The sequence below is a fragment of the Plutella xylostella genome, chromosome 22 (genome assembly GCF_932276165.1).
Source record: "Plutella xylostella chromosome 22, ilPluXylo3.1, whole genome shotgun sequence".
Taxonomy (NCBI): Eukaryota; Metazoa; Arthropoda; class Insecta; order Lepidoptera; family Plutellidae; genus Plutella; species Plutella xylostella.
This window is the reverse complement of record NC_064002.1, coordinates 9,626,835-9,645,158: the sequence shown is the minus strand read 5'-3', so window position 1 is coordinate 9,645,158 and position 18,324 is coordinate 9,626,835. Positions and strand designations below refer to the sequence as shown.

Genomic DNA, 18,324 nt, shown 5'->3' with positions numbered 1-18,324 from the left:
ATCTTTGATTAATGGCGTAAGTGACTTTTATAGCTTTAGAAAGCTCGGTTTTCTTTTCTGCAATTACAAAGCGCTAACGTAGAAAGATACCTACATGAAATAAAAACAAAAACAATTAAAAATACTAAGGGTCACTTTTACCAAACGTATAATTTTAAATACATTTTGTACTAACTGACAGACGTTTGACAGGCTGCTAAATACGTTTAGCGTATGGTGAAATTCCACCTAAGTGACTTATCCTGGCTGGATAGAAAGAAAAACATGAAGCCTTTTTACGCAATCATAATTATTCCAAGCAGTCCGCACACCAAAAAGTTTTTAAGTTTAACCATAAACTCTTTTCTCCTAGACGCCGTCGCTCCCGCTCACGCTCGTCCTCCCGCCACCACAGTAGCCTCGACGAGGAGTGTCCCTCCCCGCGCACCATGCTCATGTCTGATGAGGAGGCCCTGCATCAGCTCTACGGAGAGATCACCACTACCAGGGATGGCGCTGTGACGCACCAGTGCGTGCAGACCAACCTTGCTGACGTCATTTGTGGAGGTGAGTGGGCTTAGAGGCGGTTATAGGTGAGGTGAGGTGTGTTTATGTGTACAGTGCAATGTATGTACATGAAGTCATAAATAAGGTAGGTCAGTAAAAAGTTGGAATTTTTGAAGTGCCTATATTGACTTCGTAAGTGTACCAAGAGAACCTTTTTGCATACTTAATAACGTACCCTAATGTGCAGCAATCAAAATAAAGAGGTGAATTTACATTCACCACATACTGACCCGTATTTCGTGTTCGAGCTCCATTGGCACAAAATTCTTCCTAGAATTCAGCGAAATGTACCAAAAATCTAAAAACCTTGACTGTTTCACGTAACACGAGGTGCTAGAACTGGGCCACTGCGGTGCCCTGAATCCAGTGTTCTGCATAAGCAGCGTGATAGTCCCCCATTAGAGTTTTTGCACTTACATAACCGCCTATGTAGCTCTGTCTATTTCTGAATTGCTGCAAAAACTTCTTAAGCTAATGTGCAGATATGGACGGAATGCTAAGATCAAGATAATTGAGGTATTCCGCTGAACAAACGAATAAACTGATCCCAAACGGATAAATTCGTGATCAAACTTTGAATGGAACTCTATGACGCCAAAAATAAATTAACAATACTTCTTCATTACCGCCGCATTAACACCACATAGAACCAATAAAAGATACTTTGATTGACAGACATAAATTACTCTGGAGATATGCTTATCTCTATGCATTATTGTTGTATCGATCGATTGAATCATTGTCACTGAGACATTGAACTATATCCGAAAAAGTAAGACCTAAAAGGTCAAAGCGCTGGTAGATCGTGACTTTGGCGGTGTTCCATACTTTGGGAAAACAATTTTAACGGTAAACGAATTGTAAAATTATGAATACAATTGAAAGATTGCAGTTTCGGTGAGAACCTTTCGATTTTTCTCCGAATAAGTGAAGATTGCTGGGCTGATTCGGCGGTCGTGGGGAAACGCGGGAGTTTCAGAACTATTGATACTCTGACGACTCTTGGCGAGACAATGAAAGCGCTTTCTCATATTATCTGTTCTGCATCAATTCCATGATTATCTACATACCTAGTTACTTGTTTTTAAACACAAAACAAAAAAAAAAAAAACACGCACTCACGCCTTGTACTAATGTACTCCCTTGCGGGGTAGGCAGAGGTGCATTGCTGCACCCACTTTTCGCACTTTTGTTTTTAAAAACATAATTTTAAAAATGATAAATATATGAAGACAGCTTCTTGATTTGACCAGGTACAAAAGTGTATACATAGTTTCTTTGCTAATTAATCTGACCTTACTACGTATACTTTACTAGGTAATTAATCACAGCATCATCACCGATATAGATGGTTACTGACCAATTTTAACAGGATAGTGCTACAAAAGCTTTCCCACAGTTAGGAATAAGGAAAGACATTCAAAGCATGTAGCAGCCTCCCTTATAGCAATGTCGGGCAATTAGCTTCTCGTTCTATTTGTACCTACATATATCAATCAGCAAAGTTCTTGAAAAATCCGATGAAGAAATCTTAATAGGAGCCAGGTATCGCTAGCTGAATGAAGTAAAAAAAAAATAAAGAGGCGCACTCGTTTCACACTTAGTTCTACACTGGTATTGGTGCCTATTGCCTAAGGCATTATACTACATGACTGTTTGTATGCCTTACCTACACACGACACACATTATCAAAATGCTCTAAGTATTAAAATTACTTTAAATTACCTACCGACTTAAATTTTCTACCAGTAATATGACTTTATTCAGCAGAATCAAACTAGTAAATCAATTATTCAACTCGGATAATCTATGAAATAAAATTGTTAAAACTTTGTGGTTTTTCTCATTTTCCAATTCAGGAAACCGAATACTTATATCAATCTTGATGCACATCATTTTAAAACGCTTAAAAAATAAGCTATAGATTTGATTGAAAAATCTATTTTACATTTTATTCCAACTCCATCCCTGCATCTAGATGAGTATCCTAGTGGGCCGAGGTGCACCGCAGAGCATCCAACATGTAGAGCATTCTACGAAGGCCGCTTGTCAATCACTCTGATCATTCATCAACAAACAAACAAGTCACATGTGCATTCCAATGTCATCCGTTTTTATATAACCATAAGGATCTTTAGTAGGCAGTCGTATGTTTGAGATAAGAACCAGAATCTAGACTCATGGAAAGCCTAGCCTTTTACAGGTAGACGGACCAACTTAATGCGTCCAAGGAGTGCCATTGGGTAATAAACCCTAATCGCATGTAAATAAGAGTTAATGCTGATATGTATTGTGACAGCAGGAAACAGTCAATGGATAGATATCGACTTGATTTTACTTACGATCATTTTACAGGACTAGTGTCAGATTTAGAAGATTATTAACATAACTTTGATACTAGGGTACAGTTACACGGGCTATGTACGCGGTGTCTCATTGCATACCTATTTTGTGCTTCAGTTGGGAAATAAAAATTCACAATGATAGTTTAGGCACGTAACTACTTATACATATACTTTATACCAAATAGGTATTTAATTCATGAGGTTAGTACCTATACTTACCTTAGTTATGCCTGTATAAGATTAATAAGTGTTCAAACAATAAATAAACAAGATTTATGTAATGTAGCGTCCAGCATATTCAGGAAACTTAGTTCAGGCACGCAAGCTAGGTATCTGACACAATTTGTAACACAAAACCTGAATAGTATTAGCCTAGATCTAGATTTCCTGGGCTAATTTACTATATGCGGACCTATAATAATCCACCTACTGTTATGTCAATACCTACATTAATTTAATAGTGAAACAAATACGGTTGTGGAGACGTAAAGTAGTAATGTTTTACGCCAGTAGTAATCTTACGAATCCTGTACGGAAGATATTAAATAGCCTAGTACCTACTCGCAATAATAAATCGAGTTAAATAAAGCTTTCAAGTGGGTGAATTGAATTACCCGGTCTATTAACCGTGAGACATCCTTCTAGCTAGAAGGATAGTGTTAAGTAAATGAAAAACTATAAAATTGTCTTATACATAGGCCGTCATAGGTATAATTATAATATTTGTATTTTATACCGTCATCTAGCTATTTAGTCTTTAATGTTTGTGACTGTGAAGTCACGAAAATTACTAAGCGGGAAAATGAGAATAAGTTTTTAAGTAATTATAAAAAACAACTAATAAAGTTCTATAGGACAAATAGGTAACGATGTTATACATGTTAGGTACTTATATGCCTTAAAACAGCTTTATCTTCCACGCTTCTAAGATATCCCACTATTTCGCCCTTAGAGGTATTTATAAACATTTTCCTCATATCTTCTTATACTCTTAAAAACTTTCCCAAAAATGACCAGATCTGCCGGCAGCCCCGTTTCTATGGAAAGCAGGAGAATGGCACATCGATAATGATAATTACTACAGCAAGTGCGTTTAGTTACCACTATTGGTTAAGTTAAACCTGGTTTAACTCCCCCGGGAGGCGGTGAAACCGGTCCGAGTCACCTGAAGGTGTGATTAGATAGTTCTGTTTACTTGTTTACTGAGTAACTGAGTGTGTGGGTCTGTGGTCCAAGATGAACTTGTCAATTGAGAGATACATTAGAAACGGTCTACTGTATCTTAGGTAATCGTAAATCGCTTAATCCCTACAGTCGTTTTAATATTTTTTCTTAGGTATGATTATTTATAGGTAGACATGAGGTAAGCTGTGCCTAAAATTATGTACTTAATTTGGAAAGCAATAATGAAATTACTATTACTCTTGCGCAGCTGCTGTCAACGTACTTACCATCAAAACGTTAGAAATCAAAAACAGAGCTGCTGATCCGTCAAGCATCTGTCAGATCTATACAAGTCAAGTCAGGTGGCAGCGCTGCTTAAGGCTTGTCAATTACTAATGTACCTACGCTACGAAGCGATGTCTTCTCTTTACTTTCCTAACGCCATTAAATGAGTCATAAATTTATTTATTTATATTTTCTTTATTTTGGCTACAAACAGTCATTACAAGACATATACTATGCTAGTTATCTCTAAAATTACTGGTATTATTACTTTTACACTGTGGTCATTTAGCTGGCGACGTTTTTTATACAATTTCCCTAATGATACATGGTGTTGAAAGTGATTTCTCAATGATGTTACGAGAAAAGTGATATGATTAAGCGACTTATTAGGTATGATTAATTGAGTAAATTATCTGCAGTGCAAGATACAATTATATTGTTATGTAAAGGTAAAATATTGGGATTTACGAGTACACAAAATATGAGCTTAGATTGTTGCTAACTTAAAATCTTTGCATTAAAATTGTTAACGGTAAACAAAAGCCGTTTTATTTAAGTATAGTAAAAGTATATAAATTTAGTGCATGAATTGCATCATGCAACAGGAATGCCGCAGTTCAACGGCCGACTGCCAAAATTAATGTTCGGTGAGTCATAAATAAATGTGTGGAATAAGAAACAAACCACAAACTGCACATTCCAAAGAAAATCTGAGCATAATTAAAAAAAAAAACAATAGTTAGGTACCGGAACATGAATGAGCAGAGACCGAAAACTGGATGAAATAAATCACCTGGTGAATAAATAAATAGAAAAATAATTAAAGCGAGTATGTTTACTACACTTTGTAAGTTAGTAACTAATGTTGAAACTTTTGGTTATGAGTGGTTAAGGTCACTCACTTATACCTATATACCTAGTTATACATCGTAATTTATCCAAGTCACAACAGAACAAAACCATCCGAATTCTTTATTTTTGGGGGTTTTCAGTAGGTATATTTTAAGGTTGATCATAATTGGTAATTTATAGTTGTAGAATAAATTTTGAATGTTCGAAACAGGAAATTCCCGGGATTGGGGACATCCTACACTTTGATCTGTCGAAATGAGGTCGGGCATCGTGTCATATTGGACACCATATTGACGCTCAAGATAAAATATTTGAAATTTTATATCCCTAGTTATGAAAATAGATGCCATTTCCGCTGTAAAGTAAGATGCACATTTGTTTAAACATATTGAATGCGAAGTATTTTTCATTTTGAATGTGTGTGGTCCTTACCCAGTTTTTTTTTCAAATATACTTAAAGATTTTGTAGGTACATTACTAATTTTTATAAGGGTTTTCTCTTTAATATTAACCTCAATTACTTAAAATCAAATGTATTTATTTACGCTACTCAAAAGGTCATAAAAACTTATTTGATGCTTTCAAAGTACCTACTTAACGGTTTTTTCATTAAAACTAATTTCAGTAAAGATGCCTTTTTGTAATACCGCTACGTCCAAGAATCCTAACTAATATTATAAATGCGAAAGTAACTGTGTCTGTCTGTCTGTCTGTTACTCTTTCACGCCAAAACTACTGAACGGATTCGAATGAAATTTGGTATACATATGGTCTAGACCCTGAGAAAGAACATAGGCTACTTTTTATCCCGGAATTCCCACGGGAAAACTTTTTAAGGCGAAGCGAAGCTCGCGGGAACAGCTAGTAATATTATAAATGCGAAAGTAACTATGTCTGTCTGTCTGTTACTCTTTCACGCCAAGACTACTGAACGGATTTGAATGAAATTTGGTATACATACAGTCTAGCTAGACCCTCGGAAAGAACATAGGCTACTTTTTATCCCGGAATTCCCACGGGAAAACTTTTTAAGGCGAAGCGAAGCTCGCGGGAACAGCTAGTTCGGTATAATTTAAAGCAGAATGGTGTTTTGGAATTTATGTTTGTGGGCTTCAGTCATGCCCATCATAGGTATAATTTCTTACATTTAATTTTTCGCCAGTGGCATTTCGTGATTATTTTTTTCGCAAAAAGCTTTTTTTAATTTTCACCGTCTTTCGGCTTATAAACAATATACATACATACTTACCAATTTTCCATCCTAACTAATATTATAAATGCGAAAGTAACGGTGTCTATCTGTCTGTTACTCTTTCACGCCTAAACTACAGAAAGGATTTGAATGAAATTTGGTACCTATACATATGGTCTCGAGTCTCGACCCTGGGAAAGAACATAGGCTACTTTTTATCCCGGTATTTCCACGGGAAACTTTTTAAGGCGAAGCGAAGCTTGCGGGAACAGCTAGTCCTTTATAAATAACTAGCTGTTCCCGCGAGCTTCGCTTCGCCTTAAAAGGTTTTCCCGTGGGAATTCCGGGATAAAAAGTAGCCTATGTTCTTTCCCAGGGTCTATACTATATGTATACCAAATTTCATTCAAATCCGTTCAGTAGTTTTGGCGTGAAAGAGTAACAGACAGACAGACAGACAGACAGACAGACAGACAGACAGACAGACAGACAGACAGACAGACACAGTTACTTTCGCATTTATAATATTAGTTAGGATTTCACTACCTACTTACCTACCTATGTATGTTTATCCCAACAGAATTTATAAACATATGCTTAACTAAGAAGCAGACGCCGTGAATGTTTTAATTAAACATTCCGTTCATTAGTGTTATTTTAAAGCTGGCGCTAGTTCGTTTATAAATGCTGAGTGCTCTCGGAATATGGGTCAGTAGTTGGGACACGACAAGTGCTCTTTATGTGATACTAGCTGATCCCGCGAGCGCGCCTTAAAAGGTGTTGCCGTGATTTTTTTAATAAGTAGGTACCTAGTTACTTTTGACAAATTCGTGATGTTTATTGTGATATAATTATTAAATTATACAATTAAATTATAAAACAACAAACAATAAAAGAAAAAAATCATCTAAGAGCCATACCTGGATCGAAGGATCCCATAGAAGTTTTGAGGTTATGAGGGAACATCCGAACATCCTACGTCACCCATCAACGTTCGATCTATCCGCGGTCTGAAATTAGTTAAAATAGGTAAAGCCAATCAAGCGTGAAAGAAGTAGGTACAAACAAACAACAAAGCTTGTTCCATTTTATTTATGTAGGTACACTGAAACTACTCGTTAGAGAAGTAGCACTCTTCAGTAAACACTCGCGTTATTCAAACGACCGTTCTGAATCCATATTTGGAACTGTATAACTCTATAAATATCAACATCCGTGAACTAACTACAAATCTGTATCAATCAGTCTTCATTCAATTGCCCAAGCAGGAAGCGATGGTTGAAATGCATCGGTAGGCGATTATAAAATCCATCCATCTCGACTATGAATCAAAAATAACGACCTAATTTGGATCATCTTTTTCTTTTACACGCTGCTCTTGTTCCCTATATTTATCGTGTGTTTGGTTAACTTAACACTTGTGATAATATTTAGGTAAATACTTATGGGCAAAGGGGTGGGTCACTAATGCATTTGTTTTCGAAGTGGAAGCTTCCTTTTATGCTTACGTAGGTACACCTAATATGCTCAAATATCAAGCACGAGTGAAAACATTTATTGTTTTAGTAAGCGTAACTTTCAATGAGATGCATTTTCGCAGTGAGTTACACCGTTACATTTCTCACTCGTGCGTTTATTCTAAATCTTCACTTAAAAGCTCCTGTCGCCTTTTGTGTGAGAATAATTTAGGACTCGGCTCACGTGAGCAATGCGTTTGTTTATCGTTTGCATATAATTTATCGTTGTGCGAAACCACATTTCTTGCAATGTGGTCTCAGTGTTTGTGCTTTCAAGCCCTGAAACGGGGGCTGAAGCCGCGATTTATCGCAGGCTAAAGCAGACGTGAAGACGTTTGGTGCATGTTATTTATGATTATGACACACAAATACATGCGTGAACTTATAGTAGCATTGTACTTAGGTGTCGGCAGTGGTAGAGAAAACAAACAGTTTAATTTATACTAATTGATTTCGCCATTTCTAAAAAATAGTCTGCGTACACACCTATTATGTGAAGTTGTTGTTTAAACTGTAATTCGACCATCGGGCCATCTAGATAATTTAGGTATTTACCTAATTAAAGATGAACTAAATACGAAGCTATAAAGTTGTTTAAGGGCAAACTGCATTTCTGAGTTCAGTTAGTTGCTTATATATCTGTTGATGTTGACCCAAGGCTTGGCCGAGAGATCCTTGTCTTTCTAAATGTGTTGCATAGCACATTTGTAACGTTTTCACTTAACAATAGGTAGATGAAAGTTTTGACTTTCGAAGATTATAGGGATATCTGTTGAAGATTCCATACGTATGTATGTGAATAAGTCAGACACTTAGAGTAACTAAGTACTTTATATTTGTTTCATTAGTAGCTTTGTTTGTAAAGCTGCATCCACATTAAATTTATTAACGTGCTAGCACAATACAGTGTGTTGTTTTTCTGACCCGACAAACTTTAAGGGTGGATTCTACGAGTAATTTCATCGAGAAAATACCCCCATATGTGGGGTCAAATCTCAATATTCTAGAAATGGCGGCCATTTTTAAGTTGTTTTGAACCTTTTTTATGTAAATTTTAAGCAGTTGTGGATGTTTTTATTGGATAGAGATGAGTTTTTGCTGATAAAAGCATTTTATTTCATGTCCGTAAGGCGTTTAAATCTCGAGATATCGTTTTCTATAAAGAAGAAAATCTAATTTAAGTTACTTAGAAACCCACATATGGGCCCCTTTTTCTCGATGAAATTACTCGTAGAATCCACCCTTAAAGTTTGTCGGGTCCGATAAACAACACACTGTATAATATTATTGTTTAATTTAGTTTTAGTTAAGTACTTAATCACTATTGATTCCTCGTGAAATACCTACGCCAAACAGCCACTAAATTGTTGATAAAATTAACACTGGACGCTATTAAATAGTCGCAATAGTTTATTCCTGGATCCTATATAGTATATAGGATATGATATAAATATTATATACCGTACTATACCTCGCAATCGCGCCCCAGGGATCTCAGACTTCACACAGCCGGTAGAATAAGGATAACTACCTAAAACCAGAGGTAGAAGTGCTAAAGGAGATCTAGACCTACGATAGGTTTATCGTATAAAGTATGATGATGCTGCTAAATCAAAATGTTCTCAGGATATTTACAACTCGAATTATAGTGTGAAATAGTGTCATCAATAAGTACCATCAATACTCAACATTGACTATACAGTATACAGGGTGTTGCTAAAGGGGTATACTAAGCCGAAACCTACAATGTGAAGCATATGGTATATCTAAGCCCGAAAATAAAATCAGAATTTCAAAATTCGCGAAAAAAGACATTCTTTATAGTAAAAAGTCATGTGAACAACATAGTTGTACAAATTATAATATTTTTTTGCGAATTTTGAAATTCTGATTTCATAAAATTTTTGGGCTTAGATATACCATGCTACACATCTAGGTTTCGGCTCAGTATACCCTTAGGTACCCTTTTTGCAACAGCCTGTTTCAAAAAGGAATAATAACATTCCTTTTGGAATAATGACATTTCAGTTCTTCCACACTCAATGTTCTACGGAGATATTTGGTACTTAGTCAGGGACTATGTACTCTAGGTAGATAGACCTATTGGTTCCCGATACCATGCAAATGTGTCCAGTCCACATTCCTGAAGGCTGGATGCTTGTGGCAGGTTCAATCTTCTAATGGTATTCCGATGGACGAATTAAATTCCTTTTGTGGAATGTGTGGGTTGTAAAACCGTAGTTACTGAAAAAAACGTCGTCTACTGTGAATTAGGGCATGCAATACCGCAATACCGGTATTGCGAAATACCGGGATCCCGGACAAAATTCACGCTTTTTCAATACCGGTATTGAAAGTTAATACCGGTATTGAAGTAATACCGGAATCGGACTTTTTTAGACTATAAATCAAGACATTAAGATATAGTTAGCCTTGCGCTCCTATACTACTATGAAAGTGCACTTGTTTTCAACCGTTACATGCGGTTTTTGGCCTTTGGAAACCTACTTGTTATCCATGCGTTCTAAAATTTAAACTCTAATACTCACTTCTCGTAAAAAATATTACATAATACAGAATTTGATTGCTTTTTCTTGTTGTATTTTGCCCTATACGACCTTTAAAAAAAATATATGCCATTTATAACAAGGAAGTCTAATACCGGTATTAATACCGGGATCCCGGTATTGAGTTCTAATACCGTAACTCAATACCGGTATTGAAAATGTTTCCGGTATTGCATGCCCTACTGTGAATACTGTGATACGTACAAAAACGTCGTCTACTTGATATTTTTACATGATTATTTAATGATATTAAAATAAATAAATGGAGAACCTACACAAATATCTACATGTATCTTCAGAAACTTTGTGCCAAAACAACCTTCAGAATTATTTATTCTTATTACTTATGTTGGTAAGTACTTATTGCTTATAAGGTTATTATTAAAAAATAATTAAAACTAGACAAGACAGGAAATTATAGGGTTTCAGTGCCACAACATCAGAACATTATTACTTATATTATGATCACCGGAAGATTTAATTACCCGCTTATAAGGCTCGAGAATTTTATATTAACTAGGAAACAAGACCATTACCAACCAGATCAAAGGATTATGTTACAAGCCCGCTATTTCCGTTCATAAGTTTTTATTAGGAAATTAATTGCGGAACCCTAAAACGGTCTCAAAGCCGGCTTGAGTAGACCGATATCTCGATCTTTTGCCTGAAACCCGTTTGTCAAGATATTTAGACTGCGAAGTAGGTGTACCGTTGAGTTATTCCTGGATATGGAGTAATGCATCGTCCTGTATGTACTTAGCGGTGTAGGTACACGACATCGAGACGAAAGTATTTTAATGGCGTTTAGAATTCCTTGCGCCAACGCATCTCAAAATACCGGCTCGCTTTATCGCCTGATGAAACGGCCATAATGTAGTAATACCTGGATACTACCTACCTACTGGTAAAAGTGAATATATTTGCAAGAGTGAACGCGTGTACTTATAAGTTCAGGTGAACATTCCAATTCGTTATGGAATTCAAAAGAAACGAAAGTAAGACACGTATGAGTACCTCGGTACATTTTGTATTCCAAAACGCATTATTGATATTAATTGGATCGGCAATTACTAACCTAGCTTTAAACAGGACCTAAGAATATAAGCAGTTGTTATGTAGGTACTTACTTAAATATCACTAAAAATAATTGGCTAAAAGCAAATAATTTCTTTTTTCTGAAATTCTTTGGAGTGTAACACTCATCCTACACAAAGGAAACGAATTCAAAACAACGGCTGGTGGCTATCAGTTAACATCAACATATCACACTCTTGAATGCCGAAGGGAGGGCGACTAATACAGTAAGAATCGCAAAGGATGGCCATCATCCCGTCATGATTGACACAGATTTATGTAGTCAGCTGCGGCTAAACACAGGATAAGTCTCTTTGTTCTTCATTTGGAGCAACTGGACATTATTCTTTACGTCTTTGGAGTTATGAGGCACAGGTTAAAGTAGGCATCGTTAATGTCCACTAACAATTAGGTTTATGTGCAGCAGTTACCTATGCACCAGATAGTTTAGTAGACCTAAAGTATTGTGGGTTTATTTTGAGTGTTCTGTGTGGTTGTTTTGAATGATATTTTTAGAATTGACTGTGTTTAAAAATAACCAAGTACCTAACCCGACCCATTAGGTAAGTAGAAACTTGTTGACTAGACTGCACACCTCATCGATAAAATGCTCATTTTATTGGAAACAATGTAATGTAATGTACCTAATACCACATTATTCAAATACCACACAATTCGAAATAACCAGCATGCATCTGCTACAAATCTCACAACTGTATATCAAACACCCGCTCTTAGACTAAATAGTTACATTCAATTTCCATCAACTAAAAGTCAATATTTAACTACTCAGCAATCTAGCGCTTTAATCTTCATCTTCTCCGTTCCAGGCAACCCCAATGACAAGATCCTGTACGGGCGTCCTAACAAGCGCCGCAGCGCTTCGTTCCCAGCACCCCGCTCGCTGGACCGGCGCCACTCGCTCCGACTCTTCGGATCTTCCAGCAAGTACCTCCAGCGATGTGCAAGTACCAGGAGCCTCCACCACAAGAACGCTAATACTACGGACAGCTCGTCGTCCACCGATTACCCTCCGAGCGTTGAATCCGCGTCGCCTAGTAAGTACCTACCTTTCTACATCTTCATCACCAAATACACTCGCGGGCGGAGACGGAACGTCAATTTTAGGTGGACCTTTTTCATTGCTTGTGAGTATAGTTTTACACGGCAAAATTATGTACCTCATCATAAGAGCGTCACAACACTCTGTTCTCGGCTTTACTCATCCAACCAATAGCGGATGCCTATCTAAAAGCGGACATTTTTTCGAAGAAAGTCAGAAGTAGGAACAGTATTTATGGCGAAAGACAAATTCTCAGTGTCATGTCGTGCACATTCACGTATTATTTAGCTCGATTTCAAAATCGTGTACCTAATGCCTTTATGTCTAATTCTATATCTACTTACTAACGTCTCCGCTCTGCAACCGTCACAATGACCGCGAAATTCTTTCATACGATTCTGAATAGTGCATGAGGCAATGCTCACGTAACTTCAGCTACTTTCTATGCCACAAGTGGCCACAACAATAAGTTCTTATATTTCCAAAACCACATTGACGGCACTTACCTATCTACTATTTCTAAACAAAATCCTGAATGATCAACTATGCCTAAATAATTAGACGTAAGAATTATTTCCCTGAATGTCCGTATTGCGTGAGTGTGGAATACTTGGCATTCATGCCTCGGCCTGCCGATAACAAGGTGTAAAACTCACGGTAGGTAAACTAGTTTAGCACTGATCGTACTAGTTTTAATTCATTGGCTTTAATTCATTAAACGACATTTACAAATGCAGCCTTGTTGGTCAAAACTGTTAGGCTAGTCCACTTATAAATGCTCACCGCTTTATCTACCACTACCACGGTTACCTACACCTTCTACCTGAAAACGGTAAGTATGGAGTAAGTAGTCAGATTTGACACCCAAGTGCCAACTATCCATATACTCATATGTACATACGTATATGCTATAGCTGTATATAGCTTCTACACCGGTAAGGGTAGTTAAGTTTAAATTGACATGTCATTAAAGGATGCTCCTTTTGTGCCCAGAATTTGGTATTCATATCCAATAACTACCTACTAACTATTTAAATTAAGGACGAAAATATAATAATAAACAAACAAAAAAACCCGACTGCACGCTAAAAAGATGAAAACAAGCCCCAATGTTAATGGATAGTATCGCAGGCGGGGACCAGCAGAGGGTTCACCATTTAGCTGAATGTTACCGAGATACCTTGTGTTGTGGTCAAGTCAACAGACAAACATACATACAAACATACAATCGAAAAACATTACCCTCCTCCTTCGGCAGTCGGGTAAAAACCAGCCGAAACATTCGAGTAATCCATGCCGTTATAACGACCCATCACGTCCCCACTGCTGGCACGGCGGGTTGGTGGACCCCAACACAAGCAAGCTCGTGAGAGTGTTGTCGGAAAAGTGGGCAACCCGACTGTCAGATGTTTTCGAGCTGGTCGAAGGCCTCTGACTTGATCCATGCCAGATTAAGAGATAACCTAAACCTAACGCCTAATTCCCGCAATTTTACAGAGAAAGTGTCGCTGCTCTCCCGCTTGTTCCGTCGAAGCGGTCGCAGCAAGCAGTCGCGCACTATGAGCACGTTCTCCGCACAGTTCCCGCCCACCGAGTGGTTCAACTCCAAGGCGGTGCATCTGCACTGCGTCGCCACGCAAACCAACTCCAAGGTGAGTAGGAATCTGTATTGATATACATAGCTATATTTAAAGTAATATAAGTAAGTATATACCAGAAACTACTCCTAAATCTGCGGGATGTGAGCTTGCAACAGGCGATGCCTAACTAGGAGAGATATGATGTTATTGGATGCGATGAGTGTTGAAGCCTATGTTCTTTTGACTTCCGTGCGATTGCAGAGCCTTATTACATATAACGTCAAGCCAATCCGACGACTGGTAACCTAACATCTATGCTAGGGATTTAAGAAAGCAACGGATGTCCATAATTCTTAACCCCATGCCGACTATAGCCTATAATGAATATTTTTTCATAAATTCCCCTTATCATTTCCAGGAGTCGTTGCAGAGTCAAACCTCATACGTGTCTTCTTATTACGACGGTTCGGAGATCAGCAATCGGTCGTCGACGCTCCCGCGGCGGCACAAGCGCCACCTGTCCACGGAGTCGGGGCTGGCCAGCTCGCTGCACTACGACCACTCGCCGGTGCGCCACTCTAGCCCCAGCTCCGGAAGCCTCCCCCGATCCACGCTCAGCAGGAGCTCAACCAACAAAACTATCCTAGACCACTTTGGCTCGCGAAACAGCGACCCGAAACTCAGGGACAGCCCCAGTGGCAGCCTCAGGAGGATGGACTACTCGAATTCCGATCATATTATGTCCACCAGTGGCCCTTCCAGCTTAGAGAGTACCAGCACACATCGCACTCCAAGGAAAGACTGTAAAAGTGGTCCGTCTTCGTTAGAAACCCAAAACTCTCCCCTCAAAAGAAACTATCACACAAACGGGCACAGCAGCGGCCACTCCAGCCTCGAGTCCCACATATCAGATCGCACACTGAAGCCTTCCCCTAGTCATAGCAACGGAGCCCCCGGTCTGAGCCGAGCGCAGTCGCTCGTCAAAGTGCAGAGTTTACAAAGCTCACCCAAAAGTTTACATAAGAATTTAAACAGGAACAAGCCTCCAATAGTTGGGGGAGATACTATAAAAAATGGAAAAAGCACATCTCCTCGGAACTCGCCAAAAAACTGCCCAAGCACTCCCAAGAAAACCGCCACCCCGTTGCACAGTAGAACATTAGGACCGAAAGCTGAAAACCCAGCGACAACCATGATGGCGAGTTCCAATTCCAATAATTCCATTACACTTAAAGTTACCACGAATACAATAACCCAAAACGGCGGTGGCACAAACACAAAAGTATACGTACAAAACTCGCCAGTAAGATCTGTTATCACGTTTGAAAATGGCAAAGTGACTGAATCGAGCAACGGCAGTAACATTTACATCATCAATGATGACCGCCAGGTGGTCTCTGTGAAAAACGGGGTAACCAATCAGACAACGAAAAACCCGACAGAAACCTCTTTCGACGCTTGCGTTGAAAAGAACAAGCAAGTGTATCAGGAAGCTGAACCAATTAGAGAGCAAGAAAACAAGTTCAACAAGAACTCTATGAACGACAACAACATGAATAACAATCGCAAACTTTCTCTGCAAATTGGCGCAACAAACAATAAGAATTTTATCTACAAGAACCAGTTGAATAATACGAACGAGGTGGTGTCCAACCCCGCCTCGCCGGCCATACACAACAACATTCACGGGCTCGACGCCTCCACCAATCACAGTAACCCGTCCACACCCACCAAGAGTTACGACATCATCGGCTCCCTAGGAAGCCTCAAGTATCAGAAAAACGCGTTGTCTTCACCGAACACTGGACTGCAAAGCAATATCAACTCCAACAGTGAGTTAAAAAGCGTAGATTTGCTGAAGAAGGCGGCAGCGCTGCAGATGTTGAACGGCATTCCGATGGTGAACAACCGCATGAGCTCGGACTCCTTAGCCAATTTGCTGACTAAAGGTCTTGACCAGAAACCTATAGTTCTCGGCTCGGAACCGAACCTGGCCTTGAAGAACCAGGACCAGATGAACAACGTAAACAACTCTATGGACAAGATAAACTGCCTAGACAATAAGCAGAAGCGGTACAGCCTGAGCCAGGAGAGCAAGAAGGAGAATCAGGATTTTTATAACTTTCCTAGCTTAAGTGACCTGAGCTTTAACTTTACTAGTTTAGCTGCTCAGAAGATACTGAAAGGCGTGAGTATCAATAGTGTTGACACGCTTGTGGAGCTAAACATGGCCGCCAACAACTCGGAGAAACAAAACAATCGCGACGTCGCTGCTGTCTGTACCGACTTTGGCCTTGTATAGTAAGGACATGTTCATTTTGTTTAAATGTACTATAGTAGAGTAGCAATTAACAATTCATTTAAGATAGTAATGTAACTTATAACTACTTTTAACCAGCCCTAAGTAGGTACATAATGTAACATTAGTTTGAACATTTTGTACTCTGTAATATGTACTTCCATGAATTTATCTTTAGCAATAGATACATCTTCTAATAAAATTTTGTTTGTTACTACTAACATGTAATCATCGAAAATACCATGTAGCAATTAAAATCAATACTTTATGTATTCACCAAGTGTACGTACATAATCAACTTTCTAGGTTTGTTACTCACTTTTTCAAAATTGTAATGTGACAATAAAACTAAGTATACGAAAAAACAAGAGTGGCCTAAACTGTAATGGTAATCTGCAAGTCAATTAAATTCTGTATTTTGTCACAATTTCCGCTTGCTTCTACCGTAGTGCTAAATATGTTATCTGCACATTGTGCCATCCAAATTTCTTCCCTAAAGTTAAGTCGAGTACAAACTAGAATACATTTCCGTAATCAGAGTCCATCCAATTTTGAGTAATTTATAGGAAAGATTGTACAAGTAATGTATGTCATGTCTAAGTGCCATAAACACAATAATAGTAAGAATCATTGAGTATGCAACGCAGCAAGAAAATTTGAATTGGTTAAGGGATTGGTTTCATTAAAATATAAGAAATTTGTGACCGCACTCAAGTGCTTAAGCAATAAAGGGTAATATTTATTCATTAGGAATTGTAATCAGAAGTCAATGCATATTAGTGTAAGTGTTCAGTACATAACGCCATTTGTATAAATGTATTAACAATAAAAGTTGATGCTTTAAAGATTTGTCTTTCATTTCCTGTTCATATAAATTATTTAGTGGAGGCTTTTAGGAAAAAACGTTTCATTACAGTAGAAATAAGAATATAAAACTTTATTAATTCTAGTTAAGTAACAAAATAAGGGTAAAATTACTAACTTTGTTGTTAGGAGCAGACAATAGTGCTGTGTTCCATCACGTCTGTGACTTGTGTGGGCTCTGTCTCCGTCTGGCTCTTGATAGAGTTCAACCATTCATCAGTCGGTTTCATTTTCTTCACTTCATCATTATCTGAACTTTCACTTCGCTCCTCATCTTTGCTTTCTGTAATACTCAAAGAATCTTTACTACAAAGAGGTTCAGTGCTCTCTTCAGAGGATATTATACTAGAGTCTATGGATGGAGGGACCGGTGCACATATATCTACATCTCTAAATTTTTTGGCTACATCTTCACTCCGCACATTCACATAACAAACACAGTCCTCTGTACTTGTTATCTGTTTGAGAGCTGCCTCTTCTATTGCTTCCAAGTCATTTTCATTCGCTAAATCTTCAATACATTTGTAAGAATACAAGTGGTCATCGTTAGGGCTAATATAATCTTCCAAAGTGAATATGCTACTATCAAAATTAAGTTTCTCCAAATTTATAGCGCCGTAGTTACTTATGTTATGTAGCAGTGTGGATTCGTTTTCATAGGATATTTGAATGTTTTGAACACAGTTCTGCTTCAAGTCTTTATTGTCTTGGCATTGTTTGCTGATAGCGTCCAGTTGCCGTAAAGTTTTGAGTTCTCTCGCCTTCAGACTTGCGTAAATATTGGCAAATGATTTTTTTACGGAGTCTTTTAGCTGAAAATTAAAGAACCTTCATTAGTTAATAGTTTTTTATAGAAACCTAGGGAATTTGGTTTACCTTTTACTTACATTTTCGATATTTTTATTAAAATCATCAGCATCACTCGCCATGTTTACCTTTGTTTTGTTTGATGTTTGGCGAAATTTGACACTGACAG

General features: G+C 38.0%; 2 protein-coding genes across 4 annotated transcripts in view; one reads left to right on the top strand and one right to left on the bottom strand.

Annotated features, from left to right (window-relative positions):
• LOC105385723 (putative uncharacterized protein DDB_G0282133) overlaps positions 1 to 17,329 on the top strand; it is a 113,553-nt gene extending 96,224 nt beyond the window's left edge. For all 3 annotated transcript variants that reach the window (XM_048629306.1, XM_048629305.1, XM_011556145.3), the window contains 4 exons: positions 353 to 546; positions 12,373 to 12,600; positions 14,103 to 14,257; positions 14,604 to 17,329. In XM_048629306.1, coding sequence (XP_048485263.1) covers positions 353 to 546; positions 12,373 to 12,600; positions 14,103 to 14,257; positions 14,604 to 16,487 — 2,461 coding nt within the window. In that variant the 3' untranslated portion in view covers positions 16,488 to 17,329. The remainder of the gene's footprint in view (positions 1 to 352; positions 547 to 12,372; positions 12,601 to 14,102; positions 14,258 to 14,603) is intronic.
• A 65-nt stretch (positions 17,330 to 17,394) lies between these two features.
• On the bottom strand, positions 17,395 to 18,324 carry LOC105385724. Its single transcript, XM_011556146.3, has 2 exons — positions 18,236 to 18,324; positions 17,395 to 18,160 (listed from the first exon to the last, which is right to left on the bottom strand). Exons 1-2 carry the CDS (start codon positions 18,275 to 18,277, stop codon positions 17,474 to 17,476), a joined length of 729 nt encoding a protein of 242 aa, XP_011554448.3. The 5' UTR covers positions 18,278 to 18,324; the 3' UTR covers positions 17,395 to 17,473.

Excerpts from the sequence above, each read along its gene's own strand:
- LOC105385724 (XM_011556146.3), bottom strand. The coding sequence starts at position 18,277 with ATGGCGAGTGATGCTGATGATTTTAATAAAAATATCGAAAAT. Across the intron at positions 18,161-18,235 it reads TTAATAAAAATATCGAAAAT|CTAAAAGACTCCGTAAAAAA; the intron begins GTAAGTAAAAGG and ends TTTAATTTTCAG.